This window comes from Brachycentrus maculatus, unplaced genomic scaffold (assembly GCF_059751285.1).
Source record: "Brachycentrus maculatus isolate JH-2025_06_01 unplaced genomic scaffold, ASM5975128v1 h1tg000084l, whole genome shotgun sequence".
In the NCBI taxonomy this organism is placed as follows: Eukaryota; Metazoa; Arthropoda; class Insecta; order Trichoptera; family Brachycentridae; genus Brachycentrus; species Brachycentrus maculatus.
In genome coordinates this window covers 65,740-84,971 of record NW_028280838.1, presented here as the reverse complement: position 1 = coordinate 84,971, position 19,232 = coordinate 65,740, and the positions used below count along the sequence as shown (strand labels likewise).

The following is a 19,232-nucleotide window of genomic DNA, read 5'->3' as shown; positions in this document are numbered from 1 at the left end:
AATAATAAAATCCGTTCGCCTCCGTAGTGTAATGGTCAGCACGCTTGGCTACCGTTCTGGAGGTCCCGGGTTCGATTCCCAGGGGGGTCGAATAAATATATGTGATTTTTTTCACTGTAATATTTATTTAATTTTACCCTGGACCGGTCCTGAAGCGGGAGGCTGATCACCTTTCCTTCATGTGTAAACGATCAAGATAACACTGCGTTTATATAAAGCAGTGCCCTATGCACCATTGGGGTGCGGATAAGGGTTTTATTATTATTTATTAAATAATAAAAACACAAATATTTCCCTTTATTTTAAGACAATAATATTTTATACACTTGTCTTTTTTTATCACTTGAGTTATATTTATAAAATAAATGTAACTCAAGTGATAAAAAACGAAGTTTTATCGTTTACAAATAATTGTATGTGTGTATGTCAATTTTTTTATTATGTCCTTGAGCTTAAACTGTGAATAGGGGTTATCGCTGGAAAAAAAGTTGGAAAATTTTTCGAAAATTAGCCCGAAATAGACACTTTGATCGGTATGATCGAAAGTTAAACAGTTTATCAGCTCGGCCAAATATTACATACCTCCCGAAACCGGTCGTGGGTGTATTCCGCGAGCGTAGACAGTTCTGCTAAATTAATTGGCCGCATTCCCAATCACTGCACACAATTCTACTCCATCTTTTATGCCGTGAGTGTGTCGATTAGAGTTGTGACTAGTTGGTAAATGCTATTTTTGCGATCATTCGATTAGGACGGTTTTCGTTACTTTTTATAATCTGGTTTTTCTATCCAGCTTATGTTTTTTTTTAATGTCAAATTGTCAAATATATTAGGAAATAGAAATATGCAATACGCCACCAAATTCGTGCACGATTTGCATCGACTGGCTTAAGACCCAGTATTCGTTAAGTCGCAATTTAATTTTCTCTTAATCCAGGCAACTTAGTAAGGAGTTAAAAAAAAGATTTTTTTTTCTATTATATATATATATATATATATATATATATATATATATATATATATATATATATATATATATATATATATATACATATATTCTGAAAAATACTTTTTTTTTTATAATTAATATTTGAAGCATTAACTTTGTGATTTTCCACTTTATAGTGAAAATGTAACTTCGTTTTAAAATCACAATAAATATTTTATTATAACTTAACTAAAATGTGTACCGGTTTCGAATATAACCGCTTCTTTATCAAGACTGATTAATACTTAGTATTAACCAGTCTTGATAAAGAAGCGGTTAGCTTTGAAACCGGTAGACATTATAATTAAGTTATTATAAAATATTTATTGTGATTTTAAAACAAATTACATTTCAATCGTACTTTTATTTAATTTAGCGTGGACATACGCGGCTGAGCGTATTATGATTTTAACTCATGAGACAAGTTTGCGATCTAGCGCTTAATTAACTTTAAGTGATCGAATCCAATAACCGAATGAAATAACGACTTCTTTTAAAGAAGTCGTTTTACTTTATTCGTTTACCTGTGAACATATGTATAATATCGATACTGCTGAATCTAGGAAAAATACTAAAATAAATTTCATTGAAGAAAATCTTCCAGATAATGAAAGTCAATTATATTTTAGAATTGAGTTTACATTCTGAGTCTGTTTGCGTCGATAGTTTATAATCTATTTTCTGCACGCAGTACGCAATAGAAAACAAAGATCCGATAGCGGAAGCTATACTAGCAGTGCACAACGGAGTCCTGGTACCACGCTCTAATATATAATTGTGAATCATGGAGTTGGAAAAAGATGGATGAAAGCTTACTGAATGCAGTCGAAATCTGTACAATCTGAAGAAAATTCGGCAAGACGATGTACGACGGATGTTCAATGATGAAATAACGAATAAATGCAAGACTGAGATAAATATAGGGTGTTTTTTTAGAGGTTTACAAATTCAAATTTCCCGCAATACATTGATGGTGGCATGTTGCGCCATCTTGTTGAAACCACAACTCTTTCACATCAATGCCATTCAACTGAGGTTCGAAGAAGCCAGTAATCATGGTTCTGCAGCGCTCTCCATTGACCGTAATATTCTGGCCGGCATCGTCTTTAAAATAAACATGGGCCAATGATTCCACCTGCCCATAAAGCACACCAAACAGTGACTTTTAATGGATGTAAGGGCGTCTTCTAAGCCTCTTGCGATGTCGACTCCCAGCTGTCAAACCATCTCTTTGGCGGTCAGCCCGGGAGACGTCTACCTCGGGGTTGGCCGTGCAATGCAATGTGGGGGGGGGGGGGGTTCTGTCTAGTTGGTTTCATTCTCCTCACATGCGCATACCATTGTCATCCCCGTTGCCTTCCTTGTTTGTAATTATATTTTTTCACAAATTTCTGGAAAGCGTTATTTCGGTATTACTGCGTTTTAGCGCCTGGATGGCAGATTAAGGCTTCCCGGTATTATGCGGCCATATGTGTCGAGTCCACGTATCGCAGGAATGACGATATAATAATATTCTAAGTGGCGCATATGCACACACGTTAAGTTAATTTGGTCGATACATGCGTAGGTACGTAATGTATGCATGTATCCAACGCGCACCACAGTTTCTCAATCAGATTTCGGGACATATCGGGACTTCGTTTTACTAAAAATAAAAAAATAAAAATGATGATCGAGTATTTAAAAGTTTTGAGCGTGGCGTGAATAATCGTTGGGTATGTATGATGAGATGCATGAATGTGGAAGAGTCGAAAATTGTTTGCAAAGACGATTGGTGTGGCATTCTATTCTCTCTACCTACCTCTGCGGAGAAACAGCGTGGTTATTTAGTTAGTTTAAAATATATTATTTCGAGACATAAAAATACTTGTGTTTTGATCCACTCACATTTTTATTAACCAACTAGTTTCGGTAACGACCTGTTGCCCTCTTCAGGGTTTAATTTATCATTTTTTTCTTACCTGGATTTGTAAGTTATGTTGGGGTTATTCGAGTATGTATTCATTTTATTTTACACTTCAAATAATTAAATATATAATAAAACATATATTTTCTCATTATGTCATTATCTCGTTATCCGTTCGCTCCACGTGTCCATACCACCTTAGAGAACTCTTCCTAATCTCAGTATTTTGTAAATAATATCAAACACAAATCGCTCACTCCTTTCAAGAACGTCATAAATAAAAAATCGTAAATTTTCAGTTGTACATGTTTTCGGAATGCCCTGAAAATGTTAGATAATATCCTAGCAAAAGAGGCATATTTTAAACATAATATTTACCCGCATTTTGAAGAAAAGGTATCGTTTAAATTTTTTTTAAATAAACTAAATATTTATCAAATGGTGAAAAAACCTTCAGGTTTTATCTAAAAAAATCTGTTGCACAGTAATAAGTTCAATAAGTGGCTTGATATCTATTTTTAATACATTGTGTTATATTTTAAACTTTAAAAATGTTCTAAAAAACAAGTTTTTTTATTCATGATGTTCTTGAAAGGAGTGAGCAAAATGTTAATTTTTTTACGTGTCTTGGTTGAAAAAAGTTTGGGTATCTCTGGCGTATATTTACACAGCCATTTCGCTTAATCTTCTCAATTATAGTGATGTTTGTAAACAGCGCAGCTAATCGGGGAATAGCCAATATACCTGATGTGTTTTTTTCTGATACTGAAATATTATTTCTCGAAAGCGATACTCTATAACGGACTCGCCTCGCTGAAATTTTTATTTCTGGGAAAACGTGTCTCCAATTTTGATTTTCAGACGTTCGTACGCGGTATGACTGAAATAATTATAAAAATTCAGTCTAGCTCTAGGACGATTTTTTTCATTGATTGATTTCTCACCAACATTTTGAGTATGTTCAAACACTTGTCCACAAATCTGGATTATCTCCAATTATGATTAATAATTTTTATTTTCTGTATTAATTTTAAATCATACACAGATTTTTAGAGTCTACTAAGTTGTATTTTATTAACAAAAAACACATAAAAAAATTATATTGTGACAGTCGTTTCGCCTAGTTATGTCAGTATCAAATGAATGTACTCAAAAAATCTGTGTTTGATTTAAAATTAATATAAAAATTAAAATGGAGTTCTACAAATTAAACGCCAAATCAATAAAAAAAAAATTTACATTATTTTGTTGACATCTCAACAAAGATGGAGAAGAATAATGGAAAAAATAACTCCTAATTGGAGAAAATCCAGATTAATGATCAAGTATTTGGACACACTCAAAATTTTGTAGACACATTTTTCCAACCAAACAAAAACAGACTAGTGATATTGGTCAAAACGTTTGATACCTCATATAATTTTTTTTTTTTTAATTAAACCCTTACCCGCACCCCAATGGTGCATAGGACACTGCATCATATAAACGCAGTGTTATCTTGATCGTCAACACATGAAGGAGAGGTGATCAGCCCTCCACTTCAGGTACCAGTCCAGGGTAATATTGAATAAATATTTGAGTGACAAAATCACTTATATTTATTTGATTCCCCCCTGGGAATCGAACCCGGGACCTCCAGAACGGTAGCCGAGCGTGCTGACCATTACACCACGGAGGCGGACGGTTTGCAATCGGAGGGTAGATAGTACTTGAACATTAAATAGAGCATAAACTACAAACTGATGACAATAGGAAGCCAAAAAATTTTTTTTTTTCTTTTAATATATTTTCATTTTTATTTATAACATAATACATTTGAATCATTTATACATATGGAGAACTTTTATATTTCGATTCGCTGTGCCTCTCCATAAAAGAGACTGTGCTCTTGTGCTTGGAGAGGGACTTACAGTCGTGGTTTAATGTTACATAATAGTTTTTTTTTTGTAGATTTTTTCAAGATTTAAATGTTTAGAGCTTTAATTTTTTTCTTAAGTATTTTTATATCATCTATTTTTTTATTTCTTTAGGGAGTTTATTGAAATGTTTGATTGCCAAATATTTGAAGTAAATATTTAAAATAAAGGGAGTTTACTAAGAAGGTAGAGGGAAAAACTAAGGGAGGAGGTTTGATGGACAGTTAGTGATCTAATGATAGATAGTAATGTCTCAGACGTTTCTTGAAAGTTATTAGAGAAGTTGCATTTTTCAAGGAGAGGTAATTCATTCCATAATAAATGTAGAATTATCCCAAGTCAATTTGGAGTAAGGTCCTTGAATATATTGCCTGTACCCAAATTAACCGGCTGTCTGACATGTATAAAATAGAACATTTTTTCTCTTTTTTTTCTTTATTTTAAATTATTTTGTATTTCACAATATATTATAATTACAAATACGCCAATGTACTTTATTTATTTTCTGTACATTTTTTTTATTTTTATACATTTATTTTGGAAGCGAAACATGGAACTGGCAAAGGAAGGATGAAAGCAGAGTGAACGCTGTTGAAATGCGCTCCCTCAGACGAATGTGTGGAAAATCATTGTATGACAGAATTAAAAACGACGATATAAGAAAGGAATGTAAGGCTGAACGAGGAATAATTGAAAAGATTAGGAAGAGTTCTTTGCGGTGGTATGGACATGTGGAGCGAATGGATAGCGAGAGAATGACTAAGAAAATGTATGTGGCGAATGTGAGAGGGAAAACAGAACGTGGACGACCGAAAAAGACTTGGCACGATCAGATCAATCAGAACCTAAAATCTGGCGGTGTCAAAAGTCTGCGTTATCGGAGGGCATGTATGACTAGATGTATGGATGTGAAGGAGGCGAGGAGTGGATGTCAGGACAGAAGAGTGCGGCGTTCCATCCTCTCTGCCTACCCCTGCGGGGAAACGGCGTGATGGTAGTAGTAGTAGTGCATTTATTTAAATCACAATTTATACATATTTAGAACTCTTTTTTTTTGCCCCACCAAGCCACCTAGTGTGTCTTGTCAGTGGAGTTCTTTTTTAATACATTTTTATTGTTTTTAACGATTTAACCTTATATACACACAAAAAAGAGAAAAAATTAAGAATATAAACATTTTACAATTTTCATAAAATTAAGTCTTGATCATTTACCCATTCCTTTATTTTGCCTTTGTTCCATATTTTATTTTGACCTCTGACATCCTTCGGCAACAAATTAAAAATGTTCGGAACGATATATTGCAGTGTTGGACTCCCATATTTATTGTTAATTCTCGGGGCTATCAAACCTTCGTTGTGTGTAAATCGTGTATCATGGTTGTGTACTAAAGGATTTCGATATTTTTGTCTAGTTTGTTGCTCAACGATGATACTCATCCACAATATTCCACGTACCGGCAGTAATTTTAAATGTTTACATATCAAGATTGGATTGTCCCTTTAATTATATATATATATATATATATATATATATATATATATATATATATATATATATATATATATATATATATATATATATATATATATATATATATATATATATATATATATATATATATATATATATATATATATATATATATATATATATATATATATATATATATATATATATATATATATATATATATACTGGGCATTATTTTTTTATTATGTAATATTGCAGATTTTGAACCATTTTTAAATTTGTTTTCGTTGAATATATATATATATATATTCAACGAAAACAAATTTAAAATATATATATATATATATATATATATATATATATATATATATATATATATATATATATATATATATATATATATATATATATATATATTATATATATATATATATATATATATATATATATATATATATATATATATATATATATATATATATATATATAACTGGGCATTATTTTTTTATTATGTAATATTGCAGATTTTGAACCGTTTTTAAATTTGTTTTCGTTGAATGTCCCCAAGACTTAATTCCACATCTTAATATGGATTCTACTAAAGAACAGGTAATAATCTTTAAGGTCTGTTTAGGCAGGATAAAGTACAACTTATAAAAAGTACATGAAGTTTAAAAAAATAAATAAATAAATTTATTCGCTCGCCAAAGGACTCGCGCAGGATCGCGCTATCCCATTCACGCTGACTTAACATTCTAATTCCGTTATCACTGTATATACACCGCGCTTCCTCCGGTCGCGATATCACCGTCACCCGGTCGCGGGGCACTTCCCGCCGCGGCGACCGCAGGGCCGCGCTTCCCGGAATCCGGCCACCCGGCACACCGACCTCCTCACCGGTCTGGCGGCCTGGCAGTGCACCTTCGTCTCTAGGTGCGCGCAAACGTGCCGGTGTGATAGACGTCTACAGACGGCTCGAACCGTGTACCCTGTGAACACTTTTTCTCCAAGAGATATAGTGAAGCTCTCTTCAATCTTTGTGAGTGATTTCTCTAAATGCGTCCCAACATGTTAAGTGTTTCATTACGCCTTGCTCTCCATGATATATCGTGAATCTCTCTTCAATCTTTGTGAGTGAATTCTCTTAATGCGTCCGAACGTGCTAAGTGTTCATTAAGCCTTGTTCTCCATGATATATCGTGAATCTCTCTCAATCTTTGTGAGTGAATTCTCTTAATGCGTCCGAACATGCTAAGTGTTTCATTTAGCTTTGTTCTCAATGATATATCGTGAATCTCTTTTCAATCTTCATGAATGCGTCCGAACATGCTTAACATGCTAAGTGTTTCATTAAGCCTTGTTCTCTGTGATATATCGTGAATCTCTCTTCAGTCTGCGTGAATGTCTCAGTTCCTTCTTTCAACGCTTTCGTGTTTTTCTCTTAATACAACCGAACATGCTTAACATGCTAAGTGTTTCATTAAGCCTTGTTCTCCGTGATATATCGTGAATCTCTCTCCAATCTTCGTAAATGTGTCAATCCTTTCTTTCAACGCCTTCGCGTTTTTCTCTTAATGCGTCCGAACATGCTAAACACGCTAAGTGTTTCATTAAGCCTTGTTCTCCGTGATATATCGTGAATCTCTCTCCAATCATCGTGAATGTGTCAGTCGTTTCTTTCAACGCTTTCGCATTTTTCTCTTAATGCGTCTAAAACGTTTTGATTCACACCATCTTTAAACTTGCTAACTAAACAGTTAAACCATTAAGCCTTAAAACGCGCCCTGTAAAGACTTGTTCTCCAAGAGATACTGTGAATCTCTCTTCAATCTTTGTGAGTGTGTCAGTTCTTTCTCTTTCAACGTTTACGTGTTTTTCTCTTAATGCATCAGAAACGTCTTGAATCTCACTAACTTTAAAGATGCCAAGTGTTCCGTTATTAGACATTACAACATCGTCGATTTTTTTTAAATAATTTGTTCAACGCGTGAAATATAACATTTGTTGTTTTTTTTGTGTGTTTTCTCTAAATGTGTTCAAAACGTTTTAAATCGTAAGATTTTTAAATTTCTTATCTTACGTTGTGTACTGCCAGTTTGGCTTTCGCTTAACTGGCAGTACACAACGGAGTCCTGGTACCAAGTTTAATAGATTTGGCGAAAACATAAATGCAAATGACTGAATGCAATCAGAATTCAGACAAATATGCGGCAAAATGATGTAAGATAGATGTTCGAATGATGATCTAAGGAAGGGTTAGGAGTCGGAATAATTGGCGGGTATGTTTTGAGGAGATGCAAGAACGTGGAAGAGGCGAAGTTTGCAAAGACATGGTGGTGTGGCATTCTGGTTGTGCGGCGTGATGGTTAGTTAGTTAATTTCAAATTGGGATGTCGTCAATTTTCATTTGAACCCCTTGATCTTTCTTGAAACATAGCAATACGTGGTCGTGCGTTTCCACCATTGTTTTCGCCTCGAAATCTAGCTCAGACTTTTTGAATCTCGCGATTTTTAAACAATTTAAATGTTCTATCGAAATACATAGTATCATCGTCAATTTCCATTTGAACTCCTTGATCTTCATTGAAACATAACAATACGTGGTCGTGCGTTTCCACCATTGTTTTCACCTCTAAATCTAGCTTAGACGTTTTGAATCTCTCGATTTTTGAACTATTTGAATGTTCCATCGAAATACATAGTATCATCGTCAATTTCCATTTGAACTCCTTGATCTTCATTGAAACATAACAATACGTGGTCGTGCGTTTCCACCATTGTTTTCACCTCTAAATCTAGCTTAGACGTTTTGAATCTCTCGATTTTTGAACTATTTGAATGTTCCATCGAAATACATAGTATCATCGTCAATTTCCATTTGAACTCCTTGATCTTCATTGAAACATAACAATACGTGGTCGTGCGTTTCCACCATTGTTTTCACCTCTAAATCTAGCTTAGACGTTTTGAATCTCTCGATTTTTGAACTATTTGAATGTTCCATCGAAATACATAGTATCATCGTCAATTTCCATTTGAACTCCTTGATCTTCATTGAAACATAACAATACGTGGTCGTGCGTTTCCACCATTGTTTTCACCTCTAAATCTAGCTTAGACGTTTTGAATCTCTCGATTTTTGAACTATTTGAATGTTCCATCGAAATACATAGTATCATCGTCAATTTCCATTTGAACTCCTTGATCTTCCTTAAAACGTTGCAATACGCGGCCGTATATTTTCATCATTTTTTTCGCCTCTAAATCTACCTAACACGTTTTGAATCTCACGATTTTTAAACAATTTGGATGTTCCTTAAGAAACATATCGTAATGTTGTCAAATTTTGCCTCTGTTTTGATTGCTGAAAATAGGATTTCTGTTAGTGTTTCTGTGCTATTGTGATTATGTGAGTCATTTTTTTCTAAATTTGCTTTTGCTCAGTGCACATATCGCTCACTCCTTTCAAGAACGTCATAAATCAAAATACTTGATTTTTCAGGAGAACGTTTTTGAAGTTTAAAAATATAATACAATGTATTAAAAATAAACATCAAACCACTTAATGAACTTTTTACTGAGCATCAGATCTTTTTAGGTAAAACCTGAAGGTTCTTTTCCAATCTGAAAAATATTTATAATATTTTAAAAAAATAATTAAACAATACATTTTCTTAAAAATGAAAAAACAACACTTTCTGCCCTGTAGCGGGTAAATATTAAGTTAAAAATATGCCACTTTTGCTGTAATATAGTACATTTTCTGGGCATTCCAAAAACATGCACAACTGAAAATTGACGATTTTTGATTTATGACGTTCTTGAAAGGAGTGGGCGATATGATGTATTTTTAGCCTACCCCACGCGTGCGTGTTAAAAATCTTCCAACCGCCAAGTTTCTTCAAAATGTCGTAAACAGATATATTTTTTGTTTACATTCATTCTCGCTTATTGTTTTCGCGACGTCATCATATCTCGATTATCGCGTGTTTTTATTGCGAAATTTGTTATGGTCACTCAATTTTGAAAATGCAATGCTGTTATATGTATCATGGCTTGGGTGTGTCCAAATACTTGTTCACAAAATCTGGATTATCTCCAATTACATCAAAGATGAAGAAGAATATGAAAGTCTGATAATAATGAAGTGATTATAATCCAGGATTCGGACCTCACGTACTAATAAAAGAGTTTCTGTTCAATAAAAAGATTCTTTTCATCTCACCAATACATGTCTCTAGTGAGGTTTTAGTGATTCAAGAATAATGTTTCAAAATATAGAACTTCCAAGAATTTGAGTAGTGTGGTTGTCAATAATGGGTAGAATTGGTGAATGTTACACGTGTGTAAAATTATCACTTAAACCAGCATATGACGGTCGTCAGCCCCGCAAATGCCCAGATTTCCATAAATAATAAATGCAATTCCCATCTACAAAAAAAAAATAAAATCGATGTTTTGAATATTGAAAGCATTAACTTTGCGGATCATATTGATATATTATTTTGAGAAATGAAAAGATTTTGGTTTTTGTTCCACTCACATTTTTACTAACAACCAACTAGTTTCGGCAACAACCTGTTTATGATTAAACCCTGAAGAGGGCAACAGGTTGTTGCCGAAACTAGTTGGTTGTTAATAAAAATGTGAGTGGATCAAAATCCTCATAGTCTTTTTATTTAGTCATAAAACATAAGTATTTTTCATTAATTGATTCGGCAGTCACTTTGTGGTAAAATCTATCTATTTTTAATTCATGTTTTACTTAGTAAATACCACTATTTCTTAAAATCTACTGTGAAACACGTGTCACAGTAGATTTTAAGTAATAGTGGTATTTACTAAGTAAAACATTAATTAAAAATAAGTATTTTTATTTCTCAACATAATAAATAAAATTGAACTCAAGGATCTCTTTCTCGGTATCAAAATGCATTACTAAAGCGGGCATGTAAAATTATTAGAAATCCTGAAATAGCCTCGGAATGTATGAGGAACTGGGAAATTTACAATTATTCGCTGAAAATTCAGGCAGTTAAATTCAAAATGATTCATATCCCCTCAAGGTTGGATTACGTAATCGCTCCAAAGGTGCCGTAGGTTATTTTTTTTATTTTCTTTCTGCTTTCTCCAATTCCTTTTTTACTAATACTCACGTCATCCCGTATCACTGTTAAATATTCTGTTCTAACAGTATAGTTCTGTCGAGATATCGCTCACTCCTTTCAAGAACGTCATTAATAAAAAAACTTGATTTTTCAGGAGAACGTTTTTGAAGTTTAAAAATATAATACAATGTATAAAAAATAAAAATCAAGCCACTTACTGAACTTTTTAGTGTGCAACAGATCTTTTTAGGTAAAGCCTGAAGGTTTTTTCTCCATTTTTCCATATTCTTCTTCATCTTTGATGAGATGTCAAAAAATAATATGAAAATAACTCCTGTAATTGGAGATAATCCAGATTTTATGAACAAGTATTTGGACACACTCAAAATGTTGTAAATAAATTATCTGGTCAAATTATAAGCTTAAATAATAAAAATGAAAATGGTATTTTCTGGCGTTTTTCATGTGTGTGATTGAAATCCAGGATTTGGACCTCACATATTAATATAAGAGTTTCTGCTTAGTAAAAAGCTTCTTTACATCTCACCAATAAATGTCTCTAGTGAAGTTCTAGTGATTCAAGAACAAGGTTTCTAAATTGGTTCGTTTATATAGAACTTCTAAGAATTTGAGTAGTGTGGTTGTAATAATGGGTAGAATTGGTGAATGTTACACGTGTGTAAAGTGATCACTCGAACCAGCCTATGACGGTCGTCAGCCCCGTAAATGCCCAGACTTCCATATTCTTCTTCATCTTTGATGAGATGTCAAAAATAATATAAAAATATGCCTCTTTTGCTGGGATATAGTATATTTTCTGGGCATTCCGAAATCATGCACAACTGAAAATTGACGATGTTTTATTTATGACGTTCTTGAAAGGAGTGAGCGATATGACTATCGTCTATACAAATTTCATCCTTCCCAGTTGAAAGATCTTTCCGCTACACGACCTTGATACGGGCTGCATCTGGCCGTGCGCCAGACGTCACTCCAAAGTAAACTGAAGAAATGTATTACGACTTTATAGCTGTCATTCCGTTTAAACTGGCCTGCGTTCTTTTATAAATCCGACGTTTATTAGTAGCGACATCTTCGCATCGAGGCAGTCTGAGGAGCTGAATTCACGATACTATACCGAATATAAAAATACCAAATTTTTTGTAATGTATCTTATGATTATCTTGAAATTTAAGTATATTATCGGATGAGTCTCGGATGAATCGGTGTTTACGGTCAATTTAGTAAACCAAACCATATCATGAGTAAAGCTTATTGTATGTGAATGTTTCGTTTCGTTCAACGCAGTTTGTTCACTAGATACAGTGCCAGGACAGGATAAAACTGAAGCAGCTGTTCCGGACATCGTGATCCAACCGGAATCGGGTGACACGGACACAGAACGCCATGACGATTTCGATTTGAAAAATGACCAGTCGATGGCCATTGTCCTGACGGACTCGGAATGCGCTCCGGAGAAGAAGAAGCCTAAAACCAAGCACAGGAAGACTATGTCCATGTCCAGCACTATAGAACTAGTCAAGTGCCTGGGAGACGAGTGGATAGAAGCTGCCAAGAGGGAGATAGAAGAACATTCCAGAAAGAAGGAGCATTCGAAGAAGAAAGACAAAGATCACCACGAAGTTGACAAGCACAAAAGCAACGACATGGTGGCTCTCATACTATACGACGCCTCTGTCGGGGAAACAGACGACTTCGAGATACTGGACGAATCAGAGCTGGTCCCCAAAAAACAGCAAAAGAAGAAAGACAGCAAGGAAAATAAGGATGGCAAAGACGGTGGCAAGCACCGCAAAATCAGCGCTGTCAGCATGATGAACGCCCAAAAGAACACGGTGAAGAAGATCGCCAAAGCTTCGTCGGTGACCGCGTTTAATTTCATCAGGAGCAAGAAGAAACCTCTCGCCGTGATGGGCGGGCAGTTCAACAGCTCAATAGACCACGCCATACTATCCACAGAGCTCCTCCTGGAACACGAACGCCGACACACCGACATGGTACAAGACCCGAAAGCCCTGAACTATAATATGACTGCTGATAAAGATTCACAGGACGAATCCAAATCAGCATCGTGCGACGATGAAGAAGAAGAAATATACTACGACGCCAAGTCGGATCCGGTAGATGACCTTCTCAAAATCGACGATTCAAAGGTCGGCGCGAAGGGCCTTCGAGGGAGGCGCGCTATCGGCGGGTCTTTGAAGAGAACCAACGGTGGCAGGAGGCGAGCCAAGAAGCGTAGCGCCGCCGATGAGGCTCCGCCCCTGCCACCAAGGGCCCCCCTCGCGAGCCACGCCCCACCACCCCTGGTCAGACAGGCGACCACACAACAGAAGCACTCACACTGGCTGTTCGGCAGCTCTTTCAAAGGTAAATATTTTCAACCAAGATGAATCGTCAGGGAAACTTGTTGGTTAAAAAATCTTAGGTAAATATTTCCGATCAGGTTGTATCATCAATGAAACTTGTTGATAAAAAAAAATCGTCTGGTTTCCTTCAAGTCTTCATCAAATAGCATCTCTTGCCGCAACTGCGCAGTTTGCCCGTGGCGGAAATGTTTTCTTGCTTTCAACATTCGCGAATAAAATAGAATCTAGGTTTTATTTATTTGTGTATTACTTTTTATTTTGTTTTATTTTGAAATTTTACAGAACAGTTACATTAATACAATTACATTAATGAGTAACGAAAAACAGGTATTTGTAACATTTCAGTTACAAAATTTCACATATCGCTCATTCCTTTCAAAAACGTCATAAATCAAAAATCTTGATTATTCAGGAGATCGTTTTTAAAGTTGAAAAATATCATAAAATGTATTAAAAATATATATCAAGCCACTTATCGAACTTTTTACTGTGCAACACATCTTTTTACGAAAAACCTAAATGTTTTTTCTCCATTTGAAAAATATTAAGTACTTATATTTAAAAAAAATAATCGAACAATACCCTTTCTTTGAAATGCAAAAACAACACTTTCTGCCCTGTAGCGGGTAAATATTAAGTTTAAAATATGCCGCTTTTGCTGGGATATAGTTCATTTTCTGGGCATTCCGAAAACATACACAACTGAAAATTGACGATTTTTATTTATGACGTTCTTGAAAGGAGTGAGCGATATGTAATTTAATATAAATACCTGGAAAAGGGACGGGAGGGAGGAAAAGGGGAAAAGGGAAGATCAAAGCTCAAGTCCAAGACAAATTATATGAAAAACTTTCTACAATACGTGTTTAATTTTTTGATGAACGTCTCACCAGGCAGAACCCGTGACAAAACGTTCATTTACATTTAAAAAAATATCATTTTGAAAATACAAATATTACATCGTAAATTATAAAATACAGGTATGTTTAAAAAAATAAGTATAGTTTAGTACAGTGAGAGAGTGACGAGTATGCAACAATAATAATATAATTAGCTGACTTTATTTATGTAGGGTGACCAACTTGATATGATTTTTTATCTAACCATTAAGTATATGATCGATGCAAGATTGTAGTTTTATTGGTTACTTAACCATGTCCGCTCCCTATGTGGAGCATACGTAGTCTAATACAAAGACACAAACTGCCTCCAGGCTTTTCTGTCGGCTGCCAGCCCCCTTGCATCCTCCCAAGTCAAATCCGCGTCCCGAAGTTCTGACGAGAACTGCCGACGAATTGTCAACAGTGGTCGTCCTGGGCGACGCGAACCTTGTTAAATAGGCAAGCTTGATGGCGGCTCTCGGGAGGCATGCGGAGTACATGACCAAGCCATTTAAATCGCATTTTCTTGACGACAGTTTTGACAATTTGCTGCATCCTGCGCCTTATCTCTTCATTCCTCACAAAGTCAAACCCCCGCACGCCCAAAATTATTCGCTGACACCTTTCCTCAAAGCTCAGTACATGGCTGCTCTGGGCCCTTGTAAGGTGCCATGTTTCACAGCCGTATAAGAGAATAGGAGCAATGCAGCATTTGGTGGTTTTCACCGAGTATAGATCAGATCTCGAGACATTTATTGGTAGCTGATTTAAATGAGTAATGCAGCAGAAGTTCTTCGTAGTTTTTTTCGTTGGGTATGTCCATGTTTCAGGTTATCTCTAACAATGTGATGAGTTTTGCTCAACACTCTTGAGTGTCGTGTCGTCTTCGATCGCTGCTGGATGTTTGATGGGTTCCCAGTGATCATAAACTGCATCGACTGATATGTCGGTGTCTGAATCATCTTGTCCGATAGTTTTATAGGCGCCTACTTCTTAGTTCCGCGGATGCAGCCACTAGACTATTTTTATGGTATTTTATACTTTAAAAAAACCAGCAATTCCAGTGACCCTTTTTTAATTTATAGTAAATACCATTAATAGATTTATATTATCCACTGACACTTCGTGATGGAATTGCATTTTTAATATATTATTAGATTAAAACCAATATTTTTAGCTTTTCCACTTTTTTTATTTGACCAGCGACCGGGTTTCGTCGTTACCGACATCATCAGACTGGTGGGAGGCTATACAAATTGTTATGTTATATATAAAACAAGGCAGGAGTTGATAACCATGATTTGATATAATTTTATTATTTATTATAATGATATTAATTTCTCAATAAAATTATATCAAATCATGGTTATCAACTCCTGCCTTGTTTTATATATAACATAACAATTTGTATAGCCTCCCACCAGTCTGATGATGTCGGTAACGACGAAACCCGGTCGCTGGTCAAATAAAAAAGTGGAAAAGCTAAAAATATTGGTTTTAATCTAATAATATATTAAATACCATTACTTCTTGAAAATGTACAAAATACGGTGTTTGAAAATGATACGATTGAGAATTAGTGGTTCACACATTTTCATTGTAAGGTTGAGTTATTTTCCACTCTCCAACATGTATTTTTTTAAACCTCGATACAGATTTTCCAAGCGCAGTGTACAAGCTCTACAGATACAGATTTTCCAAGCGCAGTGCAACCTCTCATAATGTGCATACTTCGTTCCACAATCTTACTCGTTATACGAAACATTTTTTTGTTTTGACTAGCGCGGAAGTCCCGGCTCACAAGTGAATGTCGTGAAAAAGGGACTTGCCCTTTCTCTGTTACTCGTAATGCGAAATTTAGCTCGTTAACGGAACAACTTTTTCACAATTTTTCGATTCGTTATGAGGGATGCTAGTTTTGAGAAATTCCACTGTACCTTTTCATTATTATTTTTTATAGTTCGTACGTTAAATAGGTGAAAATCCGAAATGAAACTATTGCTGACTTTTTCTTTTCCCTTCTTCCACAGGAGAGAGCAAGCGAGATGAAGATACGGGCGCCGACACTGTATCGCAGATGACCGACACTTCTCACTTCAGCTCTGAGCATTCGGCCGATAGAACAGACAACTCACAGTAAGTTTTCTTCGTTTATATCTCTCCTTTTTTCATTCTTGAACTTACAGCGATTTGAGATTGATGGGAATATGATTCTGATCGACTGACGTGTTTTTGAGAGATTCGCTACCTAGTTATCGGAGTTTATTTGTTAAGATGTACTCGTATATTTGTGTATGTATATATGTGTGTATTCTCTAGTTGAGTGTGAAGTGCTCTGATCGCTTTACCGGTTGATTGTAAAGATCTCTGAGTGCTTCTCTAGTTGGGTGTGAAGAGTTCTGAGTGCATTACCAGTCGATTTTGAAGATATCTGGGTGCTTCTCTAGTTGAGTGTGAAGAGCTATGAGTGCTTTACCAGTTGAATGTAAAGATCTCTGAGTGCTTCTCTAGTTGAGTGTGAAGGGCTCTGAGCGCTTTACCAGTTAAGTGTAAGAATCTCTGAGCGCTTTTCAAGTTGAGTTTCAGGATCTCTAAATGCTTTAACAGTTGAGTGTACGGGTCTCTGAGTGCTTTACCAGCCGAGCGTATAGATTTCTGGGCACTTCTCTAGTTGATCGTGTAGACCTCTGAGTGCATCATTAGTCCAGTATAAACAGTGGAGAGTGATCTTCCTGCTAACCGTGGTCGGCCCGTTCCTCAGATGGCGCGGGGGTTCCGGGATCGCATCCCGGCCGGTCATGCGGGCGGAGAGCTACCGCGACAGGGCCGACAGGGTGAAGAGGGCGAAGAGGAAGACCAGCGACCCGAACCAGTTGACCTCCTCCAAGGATTACCAGTAAGTACTATATATTCACATCCGTAATAGAGTGTCGACGAATAATGGTTGAGTGGGAAAAACGATGACTGAACATTTTCTGCAAATGTCTTTCCACTGTTCTGTGTCTGTCTGCTGTGCTGGTCGAAGTGTGTAGGCGTCTGTGTACCAGCCAACGTCGTGTTGGAATCGGGTTGGAAATTTTAGCCGACTAATTGAACTAACTAAATACTGATCCCTTTCACTGCCTACACCGGGGTACTTCTAGAAACTTTGGTGGTTGTTTTACAAACTTGTATTTATTTAGATTGGCAGTGACAGGGATATTGAAAGTTTTTAAATGTAAATTCACAGTAAAAGCGGGATACAATTATAATTCACAGTAAAGGCGGGATCAACTTAGTTCACAAAAATGCTTTGCAAGAGAAGGTCTGTCAGGAAGCCTAGATGCTTCTGTATCAGATCTGGGAATGCGACGGGATAGCTTTCAACATTGATTGGCATATTTCAAACTCCCCGATTCGCGGCTTCGCGGCGTCTACAGATTACAGATACGTCGGGGTTAGCTCTACTACTACTATTACTACCATCACGTCCTTTCACTCCAGAGTAGTAAGCAAGGAGGATGAAACGCCACACTCTTCTGTGCTGACATATAGACCTAGTCTCCTTCACATCCACGACGGTTTCTTAGACCTTTAAAACTACTACTACTATTACTACCGTCACACCGTTTCTCCGCAGGGGTTGGCAGGGAGGATGGAACGCCACACTCGTCTGTCCTGACTTATACTCCTAGCTTCCTTCACGTCCATGACGGTTACTTAGTATTTTGACACAACTACTACTATTACTACCATCACGCCGTTTCCCCGCAGGTGTAGGCAGAGAGAATAGATCGCCACACAAATCTGTCTTGGCGCACAATCTTCGCCTCCTACACATTCATACATCTTCTCATGTATTCACGTCTCACTTGGTATTATTTTTTGACATCTCATCAAAGATGAAGAAGAATATGGAAGTCTGGGCATTTACGGGGCTTACGACCGTCATAGGCTGGTTTAAGTGATCACTTTACACACGTGTAACATTCACCAATTCTACCCATTATTGACAACCACACTACTCAAATTCTTGGAAGTTCTATATATATGAACCAATTTAGAAACCTTGTTCATTAATCACTAGAACTTCACTAGAGACATCTATTGGTGAGATGTAAAGAAGCTTTTTATTAAGCAGAAACTCTTATATTAAACTTGGTAAACACCTATATTTATTAAAATATATCGTGACACGTGTTTCGATGCATTCAGCAGTTTGACTATGGTGTTGAACGCATCGAAACACGTGCCAGAACATATGTTGATAAGTAGCGGTATTTACCAAACAAAATTTAATGGACAATATAGTAGTTTTTACCGCAAAATGGCTACCGAATCAATTAAGTCCATATTTATGGTGATTGAGTGTAGGGTAGACTGGGTACGGTTGAAACAATTTTGCTTATATTGTCCATAGAATTGTTCTTAACAAGTCAAGCGATGATGAAGATGCATTAAATACAAGAGTGTGTTTCTGTCTACTAATGGGAAGTATTATTTCAGTACCCGGTGTGTTATTTTTAGTGGCAGATCAAATTTAAAAAACATATCCGATTTGTTTCAACCGTCCCCATACCAGGGGCAGTTG

At 35.9% G+C, this 19,232-nt stretch overlaps 1 protein-coding gene across 1 annotated transcript in view; it reads left to right on the top strand.

Annotated features, from left to right (window-relative positions):
- The window catches only part of LOC148310932 (uncharacterized), a 144,589-nt gene that overhangs the window by 95,496 nt on the left and 29,861 nt on the right, over positions 1 to 19,232 (top strand). Inside the window, exons 22-23 of the mRNA XM_088257563.1 lie at positions 16,693 to 16,798; positions 17,424 to 17,558. Coding sequence (XP_088113689.1) covers positions 16,693 to 16,798; positions 17,424 to 17,558 — 241 coding nt within the window. The remainder of the gene's footprint in view (positions 1 to 16,692; positions 16,799 to 17,423; positions 17,559 to 19,232) is intronic.